This window comes from Poecilia reticulata, chromosome 5 (genome assembly GCF_904066995.2).
Source record: "Poecilia reticulata chromosome 5, P_reticulata-male-v2, whole genome shotgun sequence".
In the NCBI taxonomy this organism is placed as follows: domain Eukaryota; kingdom Metazoa; phylum Chordata; class Actinopteri; order Cyprinodontiformes; family Poeciliidae; genus Poecilia; species Poecilia reticulata.
In genome coordinates, this window is record NC_088834.1 from 17,205,168 (window position 1) to 17,227,741 (window position 22,574).

The 22,574-nt window shown below is 41.7% G+C and overlaps 2 protein-coding genes across 3 annotated transcripts; both read right to left on the reverse strand.

Annotated features, from left to right (window-relative positions):
- On the reverse strand, positions 1–7,661 carry LOC103461356 (interferon regulatory factor 6-like). 2 transcript variants are annotated; one of them, XM_081607189.1, is made up of 9 exons: positions 7,548–7,661; positions 6,733–6,848; positions 6,228–6,404; positions 4,580–4,766; positions 4,419–4,508; positions 4,106–4,345; positions 2,215–2,607; positions 1,558–1,676; positions 1–344 (listed from the first exon to the last, which is right to left on the reverse strand). In XM_081607189.1, exons 3-9 carry the CDS (start codon positions 6,393–6,395, stop codon positions 162–164), a joined length of 1,380 nt encoding a protein of 459 aa, XP_081463315.1. In that variant the 5' UTR covers positions 6,396–6,404; positions 6,733–6,848; positions 7,548–7,661; the 3' UTR covers positions 1–161. The 2 variants fall into 2 exon arrangements, with proteins under 2 accessions (XP_081463315.1, XP_081463316.1); XM_081607190.1 differs by lacking the exon at positions 6,733–6,848 and having other exon boundaries at positions 7,548–7,658.
- Positions 7,662–16,194: 8,533 nt separating this feature from the next.
- On the reverse strand, positions 16,195–22,381 carry LOC145551707 (interferon regulatory factor 6-like). The gene is made up of 8 exons (XM_081607191.1): positions 21,510–22,381; positions 21,209–21,385; positions 20,148–20,343; positions 19,976–20,065; positions 19,654–19,893; positions 17,990–18,382; positions 17,786–17,904; positions 16,195–16,582 (listed from the first exon to the last, which is right to left on the reverse strand). Exons 2-8 carry the CDS (start codon positions 21,374–21,376, stop codon positions 16,352–16,354), a joined length of 1,437 nt encoding a protein of 478 aa, XP_081463317.1. The 5' UTR covers positions 21,377–21,385; positions 21,510–22,381; the 3' UTR covers positions 16,195–16,351.
- Positions 22,382–22,574: the final 193 nt, after the last annotated feature.

Sequence of the window (22,574 nt, forward strand, 5' to 3'; positions counted from 1 at the left end):
CAGAAGTTAGCAATTTTATTTTCTACAATATTCCTTTGCAGCGAGGCAGACTTTGACCTGCAGAACCACAAGCCATCTGCACAGACTAATGCACTTATGCGTAATGCAATTTCACAAGAAAAAGCTCTTGATGTTTTGTACAAAATAGTTGATTTACAGCTTCACTGAGTGTGCAGAGCCTGGCCCTGGTGGTTCTGCAGCAGGGTGTACAGCTCCTTCAGGTGGCTCACTATACTGTCCTTTAAATCTGGGATTGAAATCTGCAGGCGCACGCTGCTGTCATATGAAAGGTTGCCGTCTCCGGAAAACATCTCGCTTACAATCCGAGCCACAACAGGAATGACCTGAGAGGGTGAAGAACAAGGAAAGCAGGACCTAATGAGTCCAGTCTGCACGAGCAAAAGACAAATGTACTGTTAGACTCATCATGATTTTTCATTTGACTCATTCTATGCTTTTGTTTAAAACCCAATCAGCAGTGAGAAACTTTTAAAAGGGCAGTATTATGCAAACTTTTTTAGCTTTGCATCATGTTATAATTCCTCCATCAAAAACACACCTGCAGTGTTGCCTTGATTATTTCATGCATGTCTGAGAAATCCTTTAATCTCCCATGGCAACCATTCAGCCGTGCAAAACGCCTGGAGCGCCGCCTTCAAGACGTGCTGAGAGGGACCGTCATGTCAAATGAAGTTTAGGTGCCGACTACTTAACATGTCATCAGGAAGGCAGACCAAGAAAAAACTAAATTGTCCCATCATGAAAACAAATGTGGTTTTCTAAACTGAAATCAAAATGTAATTTGTACTTTGAGGTTTGGTGAGATGAAACTGGGACTGAATATGTGGCAAAGTGCCTGGTATGGTGGAGGATCTATGATGCTGTGGGTCCGTTTCTCCTTTGAAAGTAGAATGGTATCATGCATTCTCCAGGTACATGGTGCCATTTATTAGTCATAATGTGATCTTCAGTTGTTAGAAAAATGCTGCAAAATTTCGCAGTGTGACACGTTGAAATCAGCCTCCGTTTCTTTAAGAAGCTCCTATTCTGACACTCCACCTTCACAACAATTAACCTTTTTTAAAACCATTGATTCCTTAAAGTTGTGGTTTATGAGGAGCCCAGCAGGTTTGCAAGTGTTTAGGCCCCCAGAATGGCTGACAATGGAGATTAAAGGATTTGTCAAACATGCATGAAAGACAAACACTGCAGGTGTGTGAAGGAATAACTGACATGAAGCTAGAAGAGATGATTTTACATAGTACTGGTCTTTTAGTGTGTCATGTTATTCTCAGATTAGAGAGCTGCTCTTTTAAACAAGTCAAGCATGAAAACACAACAAGATCTGCTGGTAATTCAGAATAACAAACACCAGCCTCATCATGAGCAGCTACTGGAGGAGACGGGAGGAGTTACTGGGTTTTTATGGAATCAAAATGGTGTGGTTTTGAGACTGTAGTTTCTCAATGTTTTTGTTTAAAAAGGAAAAATTTATATATAAATTATACCATATGTTAGTTTTGGCTATTATTCAAGTTAGATTCCTGCATTTCTCACCTGGACCATGATGAGTTTTCGCTCTTTGGGTCTTCCATCAGGCCATTCCTCTCCAAAGCAGAGGCTGATTTCAAACTGAGGAGGGCTGGTCGCCTGGCCACGCTGCTGCGCTACAACACCTGCATAAATAAAGCAAACTGTAGTTATGTCACTTCAAACCTCATCACAGGGTTCCTACACACACTAACATCTTTAGAACTTTGAATTCTTCTGCAGCCTAGATTTATATTTATTAACTGATAAATGTATCATAAAAAACATGGGCAGATAAACGTATGAACTGATGTGTAGATGAATGATGGAGATTTGTAGAAGGACAAATAAATCACTGATCGATGGATGCTGGGTTGATTAATGGATGGAGAAACAGATCAATCCAACTGTTGGACAAAGAAACAAGAAATGAAGTTTGTCCAAAACTGGAAAATACTTAATTTTTCAATATCTTTTAGACTGTTGCTACTATTCCTCATGGTCGCTACAGGTTGTGGGGAAAGATGACACACATTGATATTTGTCCTCTGATGGTAAAAATATTGCATTAAACTTTAGAAAAGTTCAAATGATGACCTTGCGTCTGCATCAACATTTTAAATGTGTTACTTGGGTGAAGACACTCTTGTCGTTTTAATACTTAGTACTCTTAACTGTACTTACCGCTGAGAAACGACTCCAATGAAAAGAGCTTGACCTTCTTCTGCCGCTCTATCAGATTTGGCGCCGCCGGGTTTGGAGCGCAGGGGCCCGACCAGTACACCCTGCACTGGCAGAGGCGGATTGCGTAGATATCGTGGCCCCTGATCTCCAGGATCAGACCTCGGTCCATCACATCCAGCAGCCGATTGGTGAAGATCCTTTGCTTGTCGTTGATCATGTGCTCCGTGGTCGGGAAGCGCAACTGTTCCAGGTTCACCGGTCCAAACAGCTCCTCCTGGTTGACCAGGGGCCCCAGGTCCCCAGAGAACAGCCTACAGCCCAGCGGGTTGCTCACAGTCACAGTGGGAGACACCTCCTTCCCTCTGTACAGGAACTGGACCTCCAAGTCCGTCACTGGGTCAGACAACAGGGACAAAATTAGAGATCCTAAAGCACAGAAATGTCACAAACAAGTTACTACTTCAGTTATAAAAATGCTGCATCTATCAAACACTAAAGAAATTTGACTTTGCAGTTTAACACCTTTAAATTGGGCGACTGTCTCTTTAAGAAAGTCTTGTTCTTCCCTACTCCCTGCATCTAGCACAACAATGCTCCTTACTTCGTCATTTACATCTGTTCTTAGGAGTGTTGGACTGAGAAATAGTTTGCATGATGAACTTAGCAGACCTACAGTTCCGCCAGGTGTTTACTAATCACTACTGCTAGTCTGCAGGAGCTGAGAGGGGAAAGGTGTGGGAATGGGTGGAAGCCATTTGTGTACCGCATTTACCACACTCTAAGGTGCACCTTCAATGAATGGCCTATTTTAAAACTTGATATACAAGGCGCAGAGAATAGACGCTACAGTAGAGGCTAGAGTTAAGTTATGCATCCACTAGATGGAGCCTCACCAACAGGAATGTCAACAAAACAGTTCAACTCCGGTGGGCGATTCCGTGACTGGGCCGGACAATGGTCACCCTTCTTTCGCGCACCGCATGTTTGTGGAGAACTTTTTGCTAAATGACCTGCTGACGACCCGATTCTAGACGGTTGGTAGGTAGAAAGACCAGTCAAACTTTAGTAATGGATTACAAACCATCGTTCTGACAACTATCCCAGCATGCACCGTCTGCATCCATATATAAAGGCACACCGTCAGCTTTTGAGGAAATTGAAGGTTTTTAGTACGCCTTATAGTGTGGAAAATACGATACATAGGTTTCACCTTGTATGAGCAAGTGTTTTAGCACCAGAATAGTTGCTATGGGAGATGAAGGACTCAAAACACCACTCCGGGTATGTTTCTGATTATGGAGCATTGTTATGACTTAAAGCTAAAGAACTTAAAATACCCATCACTGTCTGAAGAATTCAGTAACATTCATCTTAAGATTTTTAAACTGAGTTTCTCTTTTCAAAATACAAAGACTGCAGACAGTAAAATGAGGGACTGTAAAAACAGATTTAACTCTCCATGTTCAGATGATTTTCCCAACCGTCTAGAAACTTGGTCTTTACCACGTCTATTAATGACTGTGACCAATGTGGTTTTTAATACATCCAAATGATTTATTAATATGCGACTTGGTGAACCGATAGGTTTAGTAATTTACCATAAACGTAATGGGATAAAAAAAATAAAAATATCTTGCAGGCTGACAAAGATGATCTGGCAAAGTTAACCTGTTAGTGGATAAAGGATGGATAGTAAAATAATTTCTGTTTTAGAGAACTTGATCCAGAAGATCAACATCTCATGCCCTTTTCAGCTTTTAAAACTTTTGCTAATTTTTTATTTTTTTGAAATTGAATTCTGCAGCTAAACTTTCAAAACAAATTTCAGTGAACTAATTTTTATGTGACAAAAAGTTGATTTCTGCAAGGGGATAAAGTTGTTCACACTAACTTGGGAGGGAGCTGATCCACATTTCTGGAGAGGCAAAGAAGACGTCAGAAAGAGGAGCAGGCTGCAGGATGGGGTCGGGCAGAGGGGCGGGGGGCAGCTCATCCATGTTCGTGGGGGGCATCTTTACATCTGCAAACTCCTCTTTGGGCCAGACCTCGTTTGAAGGTGGACAGCTGGGAGGCTGCATGGAAGAACGGGAACCCATCGGAGACCACATGAGGAATGGAGGAGGACTGGTGCCTAATAGAGGAAAGAGGAGTTTTCCATCAATTCCTCCACATATTTGCAACAATATAAGGGTGTAAACAATCACCATTGGATGGATTTGGAGGAAGAGAATCTGGTGTGGGATCCTCTCCCAAATCCTCATCGTAGAGAGTACGTGATTCTGCATCTGAAGGAGCTGTCAGGACAAGAAAGCAAACATTGAAAACAATAAAAATCCCTAAAACATCTGAAGAACTTTGTACTTACTGTTGGGTTGTGGGATGTCGCAGACTTCGTACACCTTAAAGGGATTCATGGGGACTTCCTTGGTGCCGTCATAGACCAGTTTGAATTCACTGCTTTTGTTCAGGGCACACCGAAGCCGAGATTTCCACTTGGTGGGATTAGGTTCATCAACTCCCTCCTGAAACTTCCCGGTCACCACAGACCATGCCTGGATAAAGCAGTCAGAGAAGTGAGATCAATTACGCTGCACCACGTACATTTTTATATGTTCCAGAATGACTCATTGTTCTAAATATTCACCAATTGGTGGTGCATTGATCACAATAAGTGCAAAAAGCATAAGACGTGCAACAAAATAAATGCAAGGGTTGGAATAGTTGTGTCAACTGAATTAAGACTTGTTATAAAATGAAACTTTAAATAATTTAAAATGAATACAAAAATCTGTATGATCAGACATGAAAATGATCAGGTCTGATCACTTTTACCAGGCTCTCTTCTGGGCTCAGGTAGCATCAAAATCAAACCTTATAAAACAATTTTAAAAATAATTTAATATCAGGTAGCGACAGATGCTGACAATTGATTGTTAGAGACACATTTAATTTAAGTCACTGGTTTTATTTATCACAATTTCAGGGAAAAAAAAAAAACAGCTCAAGTGTATTTACAGAAAATATTTCACACAATGTATAAAATGCAAAAAAAAAACTCATTTGAAAAAGATGCTGGCTTGTTGCCGTTTATTACAGAGCCCTAAAGCAGGGGTGCCCAAAGTTGGTCCTCGAGGGCTGGCATCCTGCAAGCTTTAGTTCTCTCCCTGGTTTAACGCACCTGGATCAAATGATGGCTCGTTAGAGGCCTAAGAGGAACACTGACAAGGTTGTTACTAGCACCAGGGAGAAAACTAAAACATGCAGGATGCCGGCCCTCGAGGACCGACTTTGGACACCCCTGCCCTAAAAGGTCATGGAGAAAAAAAAAAGAAAAGAAATCCCGACTTAGTTACTCGAGATCTCGCGAATTGTTTGAAAAATCGCGAGGTTTTTTTTGGTTGGAAAGGCTTTTTTATGCGGTAAACGTGGCAGAGTGCGTCTACATAGATCATGGAGGAAGACTAGTATTATGCAAATGCAAAGAGACAACCAATCCTTTGGGATCCAATTCCTTTAACAACAAGCGCACATCTTTTCTCACACGAAGTCCATGCTCTCTGCATTTAGCGTACATCCATCTTTAACCGTGTAGCTGTCCAGAGGACTGCAGCTGGTTATTAATGAATTCAACCAAAACTACCAAGTCGGACTTGCACCGAATGAGTCCCCGCGCACTGAAAACTCTTCAGATGTCTCTTATACAAAAACCACGTCTGCTGTCAAGCACCGATTTGATGCGTTTATACTCAAGTCCGAAATAAAAGTATATACATCCATCCACCCCATGAGTGCGTGTCCTCCATCACTGTGATCATGTCGTTATGTACCGATCCTGATACGGATAAAGTTTCTCAGCATCTCGAGAAAAGTCGGGATCTCTTAGCAAACAAGCTAAAATGCAATAAAAATATATGAATAATGAAGCATAATCAGTAATAGTTGTGGGTCCCAAGATAAAATCTTCTCATTTCAAACATTTTCCTTCAGCCGAGACAATCCAAATAAATATTTACCTTAAATATGGTGTCCTCGTCCTCGGCTGGGTATTTAAAGGCCTGTTTCCAGGGGATCCTGAAGCGCAAGGCCTCCCTGTCGACCCAATCCAGACCCGGGTACCGAGCGCTGTCCACCTGGGCCAAAAGCCACGGCTTGAGGCGGACGCGTCTAGGGGTGACCGCCATCCTGGCCGACTGAATACAGAAAAATATAATTAAAGCGATAAAAAAAAAACAAAAAAAAAACAGTTAGCTATAAACCAGCTAGTCCGCCCTGTTACGAGTGTAATTTTCTAAACTGCCAATCCACTAAACAATGCAACACCACAAATCCGGATTTTCCAAACGTTTGGAAGCTGCCTGGCTTCTTCCCTCTGACCGACAGGGAGGCCTTTAACTTACTACCACGGTGCAACTAATTTACTTCCAAAAGATTCGTAAACCTTTAAATGAGCAGTAATAATGCGGCAAGAAAACCAACAGCAAATAAAAATGAAACGCTTGTAAAAACGATCAAACTCACCTGTGCTGAGTAAGCCTTCCTTGTTGGGCAGCTGGGAAGAAAGCCGTCCGTGTCCCGCGTGCGGGTCCAAACTCCCACGGACCCACTCCACTCCCACGGACCCCACGTTTATCCCCCTAAGCACATTGAGAAGCCGATACGTCTCTCCCTCACTCGGCTGTGCCCTTAAATCCCTCGACCTCACCGAAACTCAGGTAGACGTGACGTCACGCCCTAGTATGAGGTTCCATTTGTGTCATATGACTTCTACTCATTTTTGACACAAATGGAACCTTATACACTTTCTGAGCAGCGCGGTGTTGAGTTTGTCACGATGTTCAAAAAATGGACAGGATGTAAGCGATTCAGTCCAAGACCAGAGTTTCTCAATTCCGGTCCTCTCGCCCCCCTGTCCAGCATGTTTTAGGAGTTTCCCTTCTGCCACACACCTGGATTGCATCTGTGGGTAATTAATAGGCTTCTGCAGTACTTGATGGTTATGCAATCATTTCAATTAGCTGTTCTGGAATAGAGGCACATCTAAAACATGCAGAGCAGGGAGGTGGGGGGGTCGTGAGGACTGGAATTGAGTAGCACTAATCCAAGACGAAGAGAATCCTGATCTGAACATGAGTAACTACGAAATATGTACTCTACCTTCCTTGACTTTTTTTTTTTTTTTAAGCATTGCAGCTACTAAACTGACAATCCGAGTAGTGAACAATTTTTTTTATATATAACAATTCTTTATTATTAAATATGTTGTTTTTGGTGTTTGGCTGGAAAGTTCTCCAGCCAAACACAGACAGAGGACAAACAGCCATGAACACACTCACCTAAGGACAAGCCAGAGAACAGGTGTCACGTTCCAGTCTTGGAGGGCCACTGTGCTGCAACTTTTAGATGTACCTCTGCTGCAGCACACCTGAATACAATAATTAGGTAATTAGCAAGGCTCTGCAGACGTATCTACACAAGGAGGATTTCATTAAGCCATTTCATTCCTGCGGCACATCTAAAAACTGCAGTAGTGGCCCTTGAAGACTAGAGTTTGACACCGTGACCTAGATTAATGAATGTTTTTGAACTGTTGGCAGAAGCCGGAGTACCCATGACCACACATACAAAGTGCATGCAGAAAGACTCCAGGATGTTTTTGCTGCAAATTGCAAACAGTTGCACAGGTCTTGTAATGGCTGACCAGCTTTTGTTGTTTCTATTGTTATTTTCACAATTTATTAGTGTTAAATATTGAAATCTAAGTAGTTGATGTTGCAGGGTCACATTGTAATCTTTAGCTGCCTTCATGACAAGCATGTTGGTAAATCAAACGGAATATTTTAAGCATGAATCTGTGCCTCATAAACAAAATTTTAGGCTTTTAGGCTGAACTACCGGTACACACATTCATTTACATTCATTACACTCAGAGTAATCTTTAATAATTGTTCAGATTTTTCTGCTGCACCTTTTCTTTCCATTCAACTTTTCATCTGTTTGTTTGGATGCCACACACACACACACACACACACACACGCACACACACACACACATAAAAAAAATTCCCTTCTCACCCTCCGCGGGTGGTCTGTTTCATCCTCTGAGCTCGGGTCCTCTACCAGAGGCCTGGGAGCTTGAGGGTTCTGCGCAGTATCTTGGCTGTGCCTAGAACTGCACATTTCTGGACTGAGATGTCTGATGTTGTTCCTGGGATCTGTTTGAGCCACTGCTCCAGTTTGGGGGTGACTGCCCCGAGGGCCCCGATGACCACAGGCACCACTGTGGTCTTCACCTTCCAGGTCTTTTCCAGTTCCTCCCTGAGGCCCTGGTATTTCTCCAATTTCTCATGCTCCTTTTTCCTGATGTTGTAGACACTTGGTATTGCTACATCCACCACAACGGCTTTCCTCTGTTCTTTATCCACCACCACAATGTCGGGTTGGTTTGCCATTACCATCTTGTCTGTCTGGATCTGGAAGTCCCACAGGATCTTAGCTCGGTCATTCTCCACCACTTTTGGGGGTATTCCCCACTTTGATCTCGGGGCTTCCAGTCCATATTCTGCACAGATGTTCCTGTACACTATGCCCGCCACTTGGTTATGTCGTTCCATGTATGCTTTCCCTGCCAGCATCTTGCACCCTGCTATTATGTGCTGGACTGTCTCAGGGGCCTCCTTGCACAACCTACACCTTGGGTCTTGTCTGGTGTGGTAGATCTGAGCCTCTATTGCTCTGGTGTTTAGGGCCTGTTCCTGGGCGGCCAGGATGAGAGCCTCTGTGCTGTCCTTGAGTCCAGCTTTCTCCAGCCATTGGTAGGTTTTCCTGACATCAGCCACTTCAGTTATTTGTCGGTGGTACATCCCATGTAGGGGCTTGTCCTCCCATGATGGTACTTCCAGCACCTTGTCTTCTGTTCCCCATTGCCAGAGACATTCGCTGAGCACATCGTCCGTTGAGGCTTTGTCCTTGATGTATTTATGGATCTTGGATGTTTCATCCTGGACAGTGGCTCTCACACTCACTAGTCCTCTGCCTCCTTCGTTATGGCTCGTGTACAGTCTCAGGGTGCTGGATTTGGGGTGGAATCCTCCATGCATGGTTTGTAGCTTCCTAGTCTTAACATCCGTGGCCTTCATCTCTTCCATTGGCCAGCTAATTATTCCGGCAGGGTATCTGATTACTGGTAAGGCATAGCTGTTTATTGCACGGATCTTGTTCTTGCCATTGAGCTGGCTTCTCAGGACTTGCCTTATTCGTTGGAGGTATTTGGCTGTGGCTCCTTTCCTTGTGACCTCATCGAGGTTGCCATTTGCTTGTGGTATTCCCAGGTACTTGTAGCTGTCCTCCCATGATGGTACTTCCAGCACCTTGTCTTCTGTTCCCCATTGCCAGAGACATTCGCTGAGCACATTGTCCGTTGAGGCTTTGTCCTTGATGTATTTATGGATCTTGGATGTTTCATCCTGGACAGTGGCTCTCACACTCACTAGTCCTCTGCCTCCTTCGTTATGGCTCGTGTACAGTCTCAGGGTGCTGGATTTGGGGTGGAATCCTCCATGCATGGTTTGTAGCTTCCTAGTCTTAACATCCGTGGCCTTCATCTCTTCCATTGGCCAGCTAATTATTCCGGCAGGGTATCTGATTACTGGTAAGGCATAGCTGTTTATTGCACGGATCTTGTTCTTGCCATTGAGCTGGCTTCTCAGGACTTGCCTTATTCGTTGGAGGTATTTGGCTGTGGCTCCTTTCCTTGTGACCTCATCGAGGTTGCCATTTGCTTGTGATATTCCCAGGTACTTGTAGCTGTGCTCTATGTCTGCTATTGTTCCTCCTGGGACTGAGACCCCTTCTGTGTGAGCGACCTTCCCTCTCTTTGTAACCATCCGACCACACTTCTCTAGTCCGAATGACATCCCAATGTCAGTGCTGTAGATCCTGGTGGTGTGGATCAGTGAGTCGATGTCTCGCTCGCTCTTGGCGTACAGCTTGATGTCATCCATGTAGAGGAGGTGACTGATCGTGGCCCCATTCTTGAGTCGGTATCCGTAGCCAGTCTTGTTGATGATTTGGCTGAGAGGGTTCAGGCCTATGCAGAACAGCAGTGGGGACAGAGCATCTCCTTGGTATATGCCACATTTGATGGACACTTGTGCAAGTGGTTTGCAGTTGGCTTCAAGGGTGGTTTTCCACAGCCCCATCGAGTTTGCAATGAAGGCTCTTAGAGTCCTATTGATGTTGTACATCTCTAAGCATTCAATGATCCAAGTGTGTGGCATTGAGTCATAGGCTTTCTTGTAATCAATTCAAGCGGTACACAGGTTGGTGTGTCGGGTTTTGCAGTCTCGGGCGACTGTGTGGTGTACAAGGAGTTGGTGTTTGGCTCCTCTGCTATTTATGCCTATGCCCTTCTGTGCCTTGCTCATGTATTTACCCCTTATCTTAGCCGCTATGATGCCTGACATGAGCTTCCATGTTGTAGAGAGACAGGTTATTGGCCGATAGTTGGATGGGACTGAACCCTTTGAGGGGTCCTTCTGTATCAGGATTGTACGCCCTTCAGTTAACCATTCAGGGTGAGTCCCATTTTGTAGCAGCTGGTTCAGTTGAGCTGCCAGTCGCTCATGGAGGGCAGTGAGTTTCTTAAGCCAGTAGGCATGGATCATGTCAGGTCCTGGTGCTGTCCAGTTTTTCATACCCGAGACTCTGTCTTGGACATCTGCCACAGTGATGGTTACCGGGGCTACACACACACACACACACACACACACACGCACGCACGCACGCACGCGCACGCACGCACGCACGCACGCACGCACGCACATATATATATATAATTCTTTTTTTATATTTAGATTGTTTCAATTCCCTTTTCTGGTTTCTGATTTGGATTCATTTGACTGGTAAAGTGCCTGGACATGACATTTGTTATAACTTGCCTCCATATCAACAAACTAAATTGGCTAAACATGATCAGAGTTACTAAAATTCTGTAACTCTAAAATTGTCATGTGAGCTGGATTAGGAGAACATGAGTCCAATTTTCTGAGGCCATAGCAACTATAAGTGACAAAATATCAAACAAACGGTTGGAGGGAACCAAGGAAATGACACCAGTGACAAATAAAGCAATAATAATAAAAAGTAAGATTAAGAAAACAAATGAAATGAGTCACCCACATTCCAGAATAAACTGTAATTCTGTATATTTGTGCCTGATTGGACCTGTTTCTCTGTACGCATGTTGCATGAGAGTGTTTGTGTTTTTAAGTAAGAGTGCTCAGAAACAGAGACAAATGTCCTTTTTTATCAAAATTATTTTTAAATGTCTGTCAGTTTTCAGTTTGTTTAGTTTCATATTTTAGGAAACTGTCAGGAACAAAGGGATTTTTCACTGCAAAGAAAAATAAAAAACATTAGGAGGCTGTGAGGGTTCTTACATAAATCAGCCAGAGAGACACTGAATGGAATCCAAAAATAATCTTAATTTATTACAAAAAAGTTCAAAAATAATACAACAATGAAGAACTGGGCCCAAAAACTGAAGTCAACATAACAAACTCCAACTCAGGTAGTAACACAAAGAACTCAAGCACAAAACTGACCTAACAAACAAGACATGAGGGGAGCTTAAATAGTGGCTGATCAGACCACAGCTGACACACAAGGGGTAATTAAACATACAAAAACCTAAACCAAATCTTTAAATTAAACAAACATTAGAATTAAACTACCAAATAGAAGAAACATTAAAGAAATTGTCAGATTAAATGAAAGAAAACCACATTTCCCCGTCCCTTGGCAAACAAATGGAACGGCCCGCTGAGGAGGTTTGCCAGCCATATATGGATGTCAATTAGCTGGAGCTCTTCTGTGACCCTCCAGCAGCAGCTCCAAAGGAAACTGGTAACATTTAGGTCTGTGTGACAGTAGGGTCAGCTGTCACAGAGGCAAACCAGGCTGACTGTAACAAAACTAAACCCTGAAACCCTGCGGATCCTGCCCCTCGTGTCCTCTGCATCTCCATGTTTAGTTTCTGTCCTGACAGTTTCATGCCTCTGTGATGCTAATGACTGTGAGTTTCAGGATTGGTGTGTTGGAAAGCACTGAAGGGGAGCCTGGGGGGAGAAACTGGGAAGAAGAATCTACTCTAGAATAACACGGACGGCATACCGAGTTTTCATTTCAACTCTGTTGGACGGCACGGACTTCAAGCTTTATAAAAGTGGTGTTTTTATATTGGTTTTGTGGTTATTTACTTCAAAATAAAGCCAGAAATAAGATCGATCATTTCCGCCTTATTTTGTGGGGTCTAAATGTACCACATTTCGTAACAACCAATGAAAAAGTGTTGACGGTCTGTTGCTAGGTAGAACGGAGACATGTGGAGAGAGACGAGGAGAGGATGGGGCGGGGGGGTTTGGATACGGCAAGAGACTAGGGTGCAGCGATGCTGTGGATTTTACAAAGAGTGTTTCGATGGGTTTTTTAGACTATAAGTGTGTTAGTTAGAGTTTGTGGTGTGTGTAGGGTTAGTAGTAGTTTTGCTAGCTATCGCTACATGGCTTCATAGCGAGCTCTGACGCACAGAGAAGAGAGACAGGGATGGCCATTTAGACCTCGTCTCCATCTGACATGACAGAATGTGAAAAAGTTTGCTAAGTAGAGAGGTCTACAATACATCCACAGTAATAAAAGATTAATTGTTTGTTAGGGCTTGATGGCTCTATTACTGCCAAAGATGAAGTGGTTAGGTTAGATGACTTTACTTTAAACAAACTAATGAAATCATAATCTTGAAAATAAACACTTTGCATCTTTGAAGCAAATCTTTAACTGTATTAAAATTTGTTTTATAAATATGGGAGTAATTTCTCTTTCTGCTAAATGAAATTCTTAAGTTTATTTATCTTTCCAATTTTGTAAAATTGTTAACTACTAATATAAGCAGCTCTGGAAAAAAATGAAATGTATTTATTTGCAGAAAATGAGAAATAGACAAAATAACAACAAAAAAAGATGCAGTGCTTTCAGACCTAAAATAATGCAAGGAAACCCAACCAGTTCATATTCATTTAGAAACAACAACAATAATTTTTAACTCAGGAAGAGTACAGAGATCAACATTTGGTGGAAAAACCAGGAGGTTTTCAACGGGGCTCAGTGCAGCGGGTCTTAACGTTTTCCAGAGCTGTATATTTTAAAAACTAAAAACAACAAGATACAATGAATCTATAAATAAATGCCATCATTTCTGCTGATAATTCTAGCTAACGCAAACCAATAAATATGGGGGAAAAGTTGACAAACTAAAGACAGGAACACAAAAACATGCATGTTGTTGTTTAAATGCCTTTGAAGCTCAAAGACCCTCAAAAAACCCAGAATATTTATACATTAAGACCAAATTCACTGTAATAAATGAAAAGAAAATCTGGTACCTTGAATGAAGGCTTGACTGAAACAGTCACCAGCAGATGTCAGCATACTGTCAGCTATGTTCTCACGCTAAAGTCATGCATTTGCATTTTTCTCCAGTAAATCTGGTCTTTTTTCACATGCATATAGATTGAGTAAACAGTGTCGTCAGTGGGTTATGCAGCATGCACTTCTGTCACATGGGAGCCTGTGAGCAAAAGAAAGCCTTTATCTTTTTGCAAAATAATTGATGACTAATTAAATTAATAAGTAATACCAACAGGCCTACTGAAATAATACAGTAGCAGTGAAACTTAAGATAGTTGTACATTTGCAGGCATTTCACTTTCAGATGTTTGTGAGTTTCTGTTTTGTTTCAGGCTGTAAATCAATCTTTATCTGACACAAACATCATAAAAATCATCCAGCAGTGTAATTATTGCCATAACACCTCTGGAGGCGAACAAGCTAAAAACAGTGCTGTAAGTCTATAAACAAATAACCATGATGTCTCAAATATTGGCATATTTTTTTCTACACAGCCAGATATTTGATCTGATAAGTTCAAATTCTTTTTCTTATCTGCAGAAATGTAAGAGTAAACAGGGCAAGGTGCCTCGTTTAATAAACGAGCTTTCAGATTTTGTAGCAGTGAATCATGTTTATGATTGCAAGGTGTTTCTCTATTTTACATATTAGTATCTTCATTATATGCTCAGTGCTGTACTTTACAGCAACGGATGTTTGTTTTTTATAAGGATTTTATGTGATAGACCAACACAGAGTAGCACATATTTGTGTGGCTGAAAACTGAAGCTGCATATCAACCCACAGCACTGCGAAACATGGTAGTGGGGCTATCATGCTGTGGTAACTCTTTTGTTCAACAGGGACAGGAACAACTCGCTTTCATAGATGGGAAGAGAGCCGGAACTAAATCCAGAATAATCATTGGAGAAAACTTGAGACTGGTGTTGAGTTTCACCTTCCAATAGAGCCATCAGCAAAATGTATACAAAGTAAAAATTACCACCACTAATGACGGAGTTTAGTTTCAGCTCTGGCGTTTAATCCGGGCTAAAACATTACATCATGTTGAGCTGAAACTTGTACTGCCAGCTGTGTTACATCAGCACATCGACGTTAGTTTACCTTCAGCCACTCAGCTGCAGCACAAACTCATGCAAGAGCATCTCTCCACACAAACAATAAAAGTAAATCATGGTTAAAGTCTAATTTCCAGCCCCTCCCCCCCGCCCCACTGTGCATGTGTCATCGTTTGGAGCCCAATCAAAAGTAAGATAGTAATCATAAAAATGTGTTTAACGGTACTTTTATTGATAAAAAAGAAACATGCAATCTCTGGGTAAATACATTCGACAGATCATAAAACATTTCAGCACCCCAAAGTGCAAAGAAAAAGAACAATACATATCAATGTTATCGGGTTAGAATGTTGCTTGGATACAATATGTAGCTAAACTACAATTTTTTGTAGTTTAGCTACAAAAAATTGTAGAAAATTGTAAAAATTGTAAAAAATTGTGTAAAAAAAAATTTTTTTGGGTACAAAAAAAAAATTCAACATTTCATATGGAAAAAGAGAAGCCAGGAGAGCAGCAGCTGGTCAAACTCAAATGTTCCCACAAAAAAGATAAATAAATAAAAATACAAAGTTTTAACTTAAATCAAAGGAGGATAAAGAGGGGAACCACGTGTAGACCAAATATCCTTATGTGCACTGTAGAAGAATCCATATCCATCCCTACACGTATTCACATTCATCTACATTTTTGAAAAAAATCTCTTGCTGGATGCATTTTTCTATGCAAAAAAAGTGTAAAACTAAATTACAGAAGAGTGAGTAGGATCAGTTTCATAAGCCTCTCGTGGTGTCAGACGATCACATATTGGATGTAGATGGAGATAACTCAGAACAATATCTGTAACTGATTAACTATGATAAATACAGTGATCCCTCGAAAATAACCAGCGATAAGCAAAAACCGCGACGAAGAGTAACCTTTATTTTTTTAAGTTATTATACAGCATAATTAAATACTCTACATTGAAACCAAAGAACAAAACCTGTTCATCAATCGGGCCTTAATGTGATCCGGAGTCGTGTCATTAAAGCGTCTCCTCCAACCTGCCCGATTCACAGCTGTATCTACGGCAGAGCGATGGATCTCGCCGAGCGAGCCGCAGGTCGGTTTTGCGCCGATTCTCTTCAGTTTTTTCCAGCAGGCATTCAAAGTTTCCAGCTTTCATCTGCTGTATCTAATGTAATCTGTATTACTTATATTTAAATACCGTAACGTTGTTGGCACACAGGTAGAGAAGAACCGCGAAGACTATTTAGCCAATCAGGATGCAGAACACAATGCACTGTGAAAAAAACCGCACAAAAAAATCTGCGAAGCAGCGAGACCGCGAAAGGTGAACGGCGTTATAGTGAGGGATCACTGTATTCCTCTGCAGCGAGGCAGACTTTGACCTGCAGAACCACCAGCCGTCTGCAGCGTCTGCACAGACGTAGAGCAGTTTCACAAGAAAAAGCTGAACAGAACACAAATCCTAAAGTATATTGTGCACACTTCTAATCAGGATTACATACAAGTACATGTTTCCTAAACAGAGGGGCAGGGAAAAAACAAAAAAAAAAAAAACACTGCAGTGGTGAATAATACTGATGTTTTGTTCAAAATAGTTGGTTCACAGGTTCACTGAGTCTGCAGAGCCTGGGCAATGTTCAGGCCTGGGTTGGGGCCCAGAGCCCAGCCCTCCTGGCCCTGGTGGTTCTGCAGCAGGGTGTACAGCTCCTTCAGGTGGCTCACTATATTGTCCTTTATATCTGGGATTGAAATCTGCAGGCGCACGCTGCTGCTGTCAAATGAAAGGTTGTTGTCTCCGGAAAACATCTCACTTATCATCCGAGCCACAACAGGAATGACCTGTGAGAATGAAGAACAAGAGAAGAGTGAGAGGAAAGCAGAGGACCGTCTAATGAGTCCAGTCTGCACGAGCAAAAGACAAATTTACCGTTACATTCATCATGATTTTGTTTTTGATTCATTCTATCCTTTTTTTTTAAAACCAATCAGCAGTGAGAAACTTTTAAAGGGTCAGTTTTATGCAGCAAACACTTTTTTAGCTTTACATCATGTTATAATTCCTCCATCAAAAACACACCTGCAGTGTTGCCTTGATTATTTCATGCATGTCTGAGAAATCCTTTAATCTCCCATGGCAACCATTCAGCCGTGCAAAACACCTGGAGCGCCGCCTTCAAGACGCGCTGAGAGGGACCGTCATGTCAAATGAAGTTTAGGTGCCGACTACTTGACAACATGTCATCAGGAAGGCAGACCAAGAAAAAAACTAAATTGTCCCATCATGAAAACACATGTGGTTTTCTAAACTGAAATCAAAATGTAATTTGTACTTTGAGGTTTGGTGAGATGAAACTGGGACTGAATATGTGGCAAAGTGCCTGGTAAGTATGGTGGAGGATCTATGATGCTGTGGGCCCATTTCTCCTTTGAAAGTAGAATGGTATCATGCATTCTCCAGGTACATGGTGCCATTTATTAGTCATAATGTGATCTTCAGTTGTTAGAAAAATGCTGCAAAATTTCGCAGTGTGACACTTTGAAATCAGCCTCTGTTTCTTTAAGAAGCTCCTTAAAAAGCTTATTAAAACAATTGATTCCTTAAAGTTGTAGTTTATGAGGAGCCCAGCAGGTTTGCAAGCGTTTAGGCCCCCAGAATGGCTGACAATGGAGATTAAAGGATTTGTCAAACATGCATGAAAGACAGGTGTGTGAAGGAATAACTCACATGAAGCTAGAAGAGATGATTTTACATAGTACTGGCCTTTTAGTGTGTCATGTTATTCTCAGATTAGAGAGCTGCTCTTTTAAACAAATCAAGCATGAAAACACAACAAGATCTGCTGGTAATCAGAATAACAAACACCAGCCTCATCATGAGCAGCTACTGGAGGAGACAGGAGGAGTTACTGGGTTTTTATGAAATCAAAATGGTGTGGTTTTGAGACTGTAGTTTGTTTTTGTTTAAAAAGTAAAAATATATATATAAATTATACCATATGTTAGTTTTGGCTATTATTTAAGTTAAAGTTCTGTATTTCTCACCTGGACCATGATGAGTTTTCGCTCTTTGGGTCTTCCATCAGGCCATTCCTCTCCAAAGCAGAGGCTGATTTCAAACTGAGAAGGGCTGGTCGCCTGGCCGTGCTGCTGCGCTACAACACCTGCATGAATAAAAAAAATAAAGCAAACTGTAGTTAGACACTCTTGTTGTTTTAATACTCAGTACTCTTAAGTAACTGTACTTACCGCTGAGAAACGACTCCAATGAAAAGAGCTTGACCTTCTTCTGCCGCTCTATCAGATTTGGCGCCGCCGGGTTTGGAGCGCAGGGGCCCGACCAGTACACCCTGCACTGGCAGAGGCGGATTGCGTAGATATCGTGGCCCCTGATCTCCAGGATCAGACCTCGGTCCATCACATCCAGCAGCCGATTGGTGAAGATCCTCTGCTTGTCGTTGGTCATGTGCTCCGTTGTCGGGAAGCGCAACTGTTCCAGGTTCACGGGTCCAAACAGCTCCTCCTGGTTGACCATGGGCCCCAGGTCCCCAGAGAACAGCCTGCAGCCCAGCGGGTTGCTCACAGTCACAGTGGGAGACACCTCCTTCCCTCTGTACAGGAACTGGACCTCCAAGTCTGTCACTGGGTCAGACAACAGGGACAAAATTAGAGATCCTAAAGCACAGAAATGTCACAAACAAGTTACTACTTCAGTTATAAAAATGCTGCATCTCAAACTCTACTTAAAAGAAATTTGACTTTGCAGTTTAACACCTTTAAATTGGGCGACTGTCTCTTTAAGAAGGTCTTGTTCTTCCCGACTCCTTGCATCCAGCACAGCATATCACAACAATGCTCCTCACTTCGTCATTTACATCTGTTCTTAGGAGTGTTGGACTGAGAAATAGTTTGCATGATGAATTGATACTTAACTTATGCTTCCATCAAATATAACCAGTCACTCGGGTTCTAAGGCAAAGTAGCTCCAAATCAAATCACACTTTTCTGGAGTGATTTTACCCCAAATATGATGCACAACTTCCAAAAATACTTTTGTCTCTTCAGTTCGTTGTATATTTTCCCAAATGTCTTAGAGATCATCAGGATAATTCTGGGTTGAAACCACCATTTGTTTTTAACTCCCATTTCATGACCTGAAATACTGAAGTGCAACAAAAAGTTTGTTTTTTTAAAGTGGGGTTGCAGGAGTTCTTATCTCCATCTTGCATGTGGTCTGCATTAATGAAAGGGATCTTAGTGGAGATCGAGATAACAAACCTTGCTCCTCAAAGGAGGAGTGTTTAGAATGACAAAACACTTCCAACAGGTTTTTACAAGCTCAGTCACTTCTGCATGGCGACATGCAACTGTGTATCCCGAGGCTGCAGTTCCAGTCTTTTCAAAATACAAAGACGGCAGACAGTAAAATGAGGGACTGTAAAAACACTGATTTAACTCTCCATGTTCAGATGATTTTCCCAAAGGTCTAGAAACTTGGTCTTTACCATGTTAATGACTGTGTGATCAAAGTGATTTTTAATACATCCAAATGATTTATTAATGTGTGACTTAGTAAACTGATAGGTTTAGTAATTTACCATAAACGTGATGGTTAAAAAAAACAAACAGAAAATCTTGCAGGCTGACAAAGAGATGATCTAACAAAGTTAACCTGTTAGTGGATGATTTAAGAAAAGATGGATAGTAAAATAATTTCTATCTGTTTTAGAGAATCTGATTCAGAAAAGAATCAACATTTCATGCCCTTTTCAGTTTTTAAAACCTCATTTTGCTAAATAAGATATTTTTGGAATTGAATTCTGCAGCTAAACTTTCAAAACAAATTTCAGTGAACTAATTTTTATGTGACAAAAAGTTGATTTCTGCAAGGGGATAAAGTTGTTCACACTAACTTGGGAGGGAGCTGATCCACATTTCCGGAGAGGCAAAGGAGACGTCAGAAAGAGGAGCAGGCTGCAGGATGGGGTCGGGCAGAGGGGCGGGGGGCAGCTCATCCATGTTCGTGGGGGGCATCTTTACATCTGCAAACTCCTCTTTGGGCCAGATTTTGTTCGAAGGTGGACAGCTGGGAGGCTGCATGGAAGAACGGGAACCCATCGGAGACCACATGAGGAGTGGAGAAGGACTGATGCCTAAAAGAGGAAAGAGGAGTTTTCTTTGCTTTCCATCAATTCCTCCACATATTTGCAACAATACAAGGGTGTAAACAATCACCATTGGATGGATTTGGAGGAAGAGAATCTGGTGTGGGATCCTCTCCCAAATCCTCATCGTAGAGAGTACGTGATCCTGCATTTGAAGGAGCTGTCAGGACAAGAAAACAAACAAACATTGAAAGATGAAAACAATAAAAATCCCTAAAACATCTGAAGAACTTTGTACTTACTTTGGTTACTGTTGGGTTGTGGGATGTCGCAGACATCGTACACCTTTAAGGGATTCATGGGGACTTCCTTGGTGCCGTCATAGACCAGTTTGAATTCACGGCTTTTGTTCAGGGCGCACCGAAGCTGAGCTTTCCACTTGGCGGGATCAGGTTCATCAACTCCCTCCTGAAACTTCCCGGTCACCACAGCCCACGCCTGGACAAAGCAGTCAGAGAAGCGAGATCAATTACGCTGAGCCATGTACATTTTTATATGTTCCAGAACGTCTCATTATTGTTCTAAATATTCACCAATTGGTGTTGCATTGATCACAATAAGTGAAAAAAGCACAAGATGTGCAACAAAATAAACGCAAGGATTGGAAAAGTTGTGTTTCAACTGAATTAAACAAGACTTTTACCATGTTATAAAATAATATTTTACATCTAAAATGAATATAGAAAAAAATCTGTATAATCAGACATGAAAATGATCATATCTGATCACTTTTACCAGGTTATCTTCTGGGCTCAGGTAGCTTTACAGAGTGACTATCAAAAATCAAACCTTATAAAACAAATGATTTTAAAAATACTTTAAACATTTGGTAGCGACTGATGCTGACGACTGATTGTTAGAGGCATACATTTAATTTAAGTCACCGGTTTTATTTATCACAACATGACAACTTTCAGGAAAAATAAAAAAAAAAACAGCTTAAGTGTATTTACAAAAAATATTTCACACAAAATGCAAAAAGCTTACATTTAAAAAATAAACGTAGGATATGCTTGTTGCCGTTTATTACGGATGTACCAATCCGTAATAAACGGATTGGTACATCAAAACGGATGTACGACGGCATCTCGACTTTTCTCGTCTCGTCGAGACGAGAAAAGTCGAGATGCCGAGAAAAAGTCGAGATGCCGAGAAAAGTCGAGATCTCATAGCAAACAAGCAAAAATGCAATAAAAAAATAAATATGTGAAGCATAATCAGTATATATAGTTGTGGGTCCCAAGATAAAATCTAATTTTAAACCGATTTTCCTTCAGCCGAGACAACTTAAATAAATATTTACCTTAAATATGGTGTCCTCGTCCTCGGGTGTGTGTCTAGTGGCGTGTTTCCAGGGGATCCTGAAGCGCAAGGCCTCCCTGTCGACCCAATCCAGACCCGGGTACCGAGCGCTGTCCACCTGGGCCACCAGCCACGGCTTGAGGCGGACGCGTCTAGGGGTGACCGCCATCCTGGCCGACTGAATACAGAAAAATATAATTAACGCGATTTAAAAAAAACAAAACAAAACAAAACAAAAAAACAACTATAAGAAAACCGACAGCAAAGAAAAATGAAGCGCTTGCAAAAACGATCAAACTCACTTGTGCTGAAACAGGGGTAAGCCTTGGTTGTTGGGCAGCTGGTTAGAAAGCCGTCCGTGTCCGGGTCCAAACTCCCACAGAACCGCTCCACGTAGAGTCAACTCAGACGAGGCAGGCCGATGAAAAACAATGACTACATAAAGGTTTATCCCCCCAAATACGTTGAGGAGCCGATGTGTGTGAATGCGTTTCACCCTGACGCAACTCCGCCCTTAAATCCCTCCTCCTCCTCCTCCACACCGAAACTCCTCCTCCTCGTCGTCCTCCTCCTCCTCCTCCTCACCGAAACTCAGTAGGTGGTCGAGCAAGATGGCGTCCGAGTCAAACGTAAGCTTCAGTGGTTAAGCAGCTTTTCAATTCTCTATCCCTTACTTTCATACCTTGATCCTCTATATAATGCGCTAAATATCCGCGAATATGTTGTGAACAATCTCACGAACTCTTAAAGATCGACCTTTTTTATTAATTTTATTATGACTAATCTTTCTACCGACCGGAACGCACAACTAATACAGCTAAGCATAGCTACAACACCGCCGTGTGCAATTTCGTACTTTGCCACTGTTCTGTCAGATAGCCATGCGTTGTCAGATTGTCATACACGTATGACAATCTGATGGCTATATCTGTCGGATCATCATACGTTGTCAGATCGCGATACACGTAGGACAAACTGACGGCTATTTCTGTCAGACAATTGTACGCTATGATCACCATATTTTATATTTAATCATCTTTATTAAGCCAGTGTTAGACCGTCATACAGCTGCTAATGTAATAACACTTTATTATTAGCTACTGTATGACTTCCTGATTTCTCAGTTAACCTGTCTGATTGTCATACACTTTATTATTAGCTACTGTATGACTTCCTGATTTATTAGTTAACCTGTCTGATTGTCATACACTTTATTATTAGCTACTGTATGACTTCCTGATTTATTAGTTAACCTGTCTGATTGTCATACACTTTATTATTAGCTACTGTATGACTTCCTGATTTATTAGTTAACCTGTCTGATTGTCATACACTTTGTTGTTGGCGACTATGTAACATCTTTATTA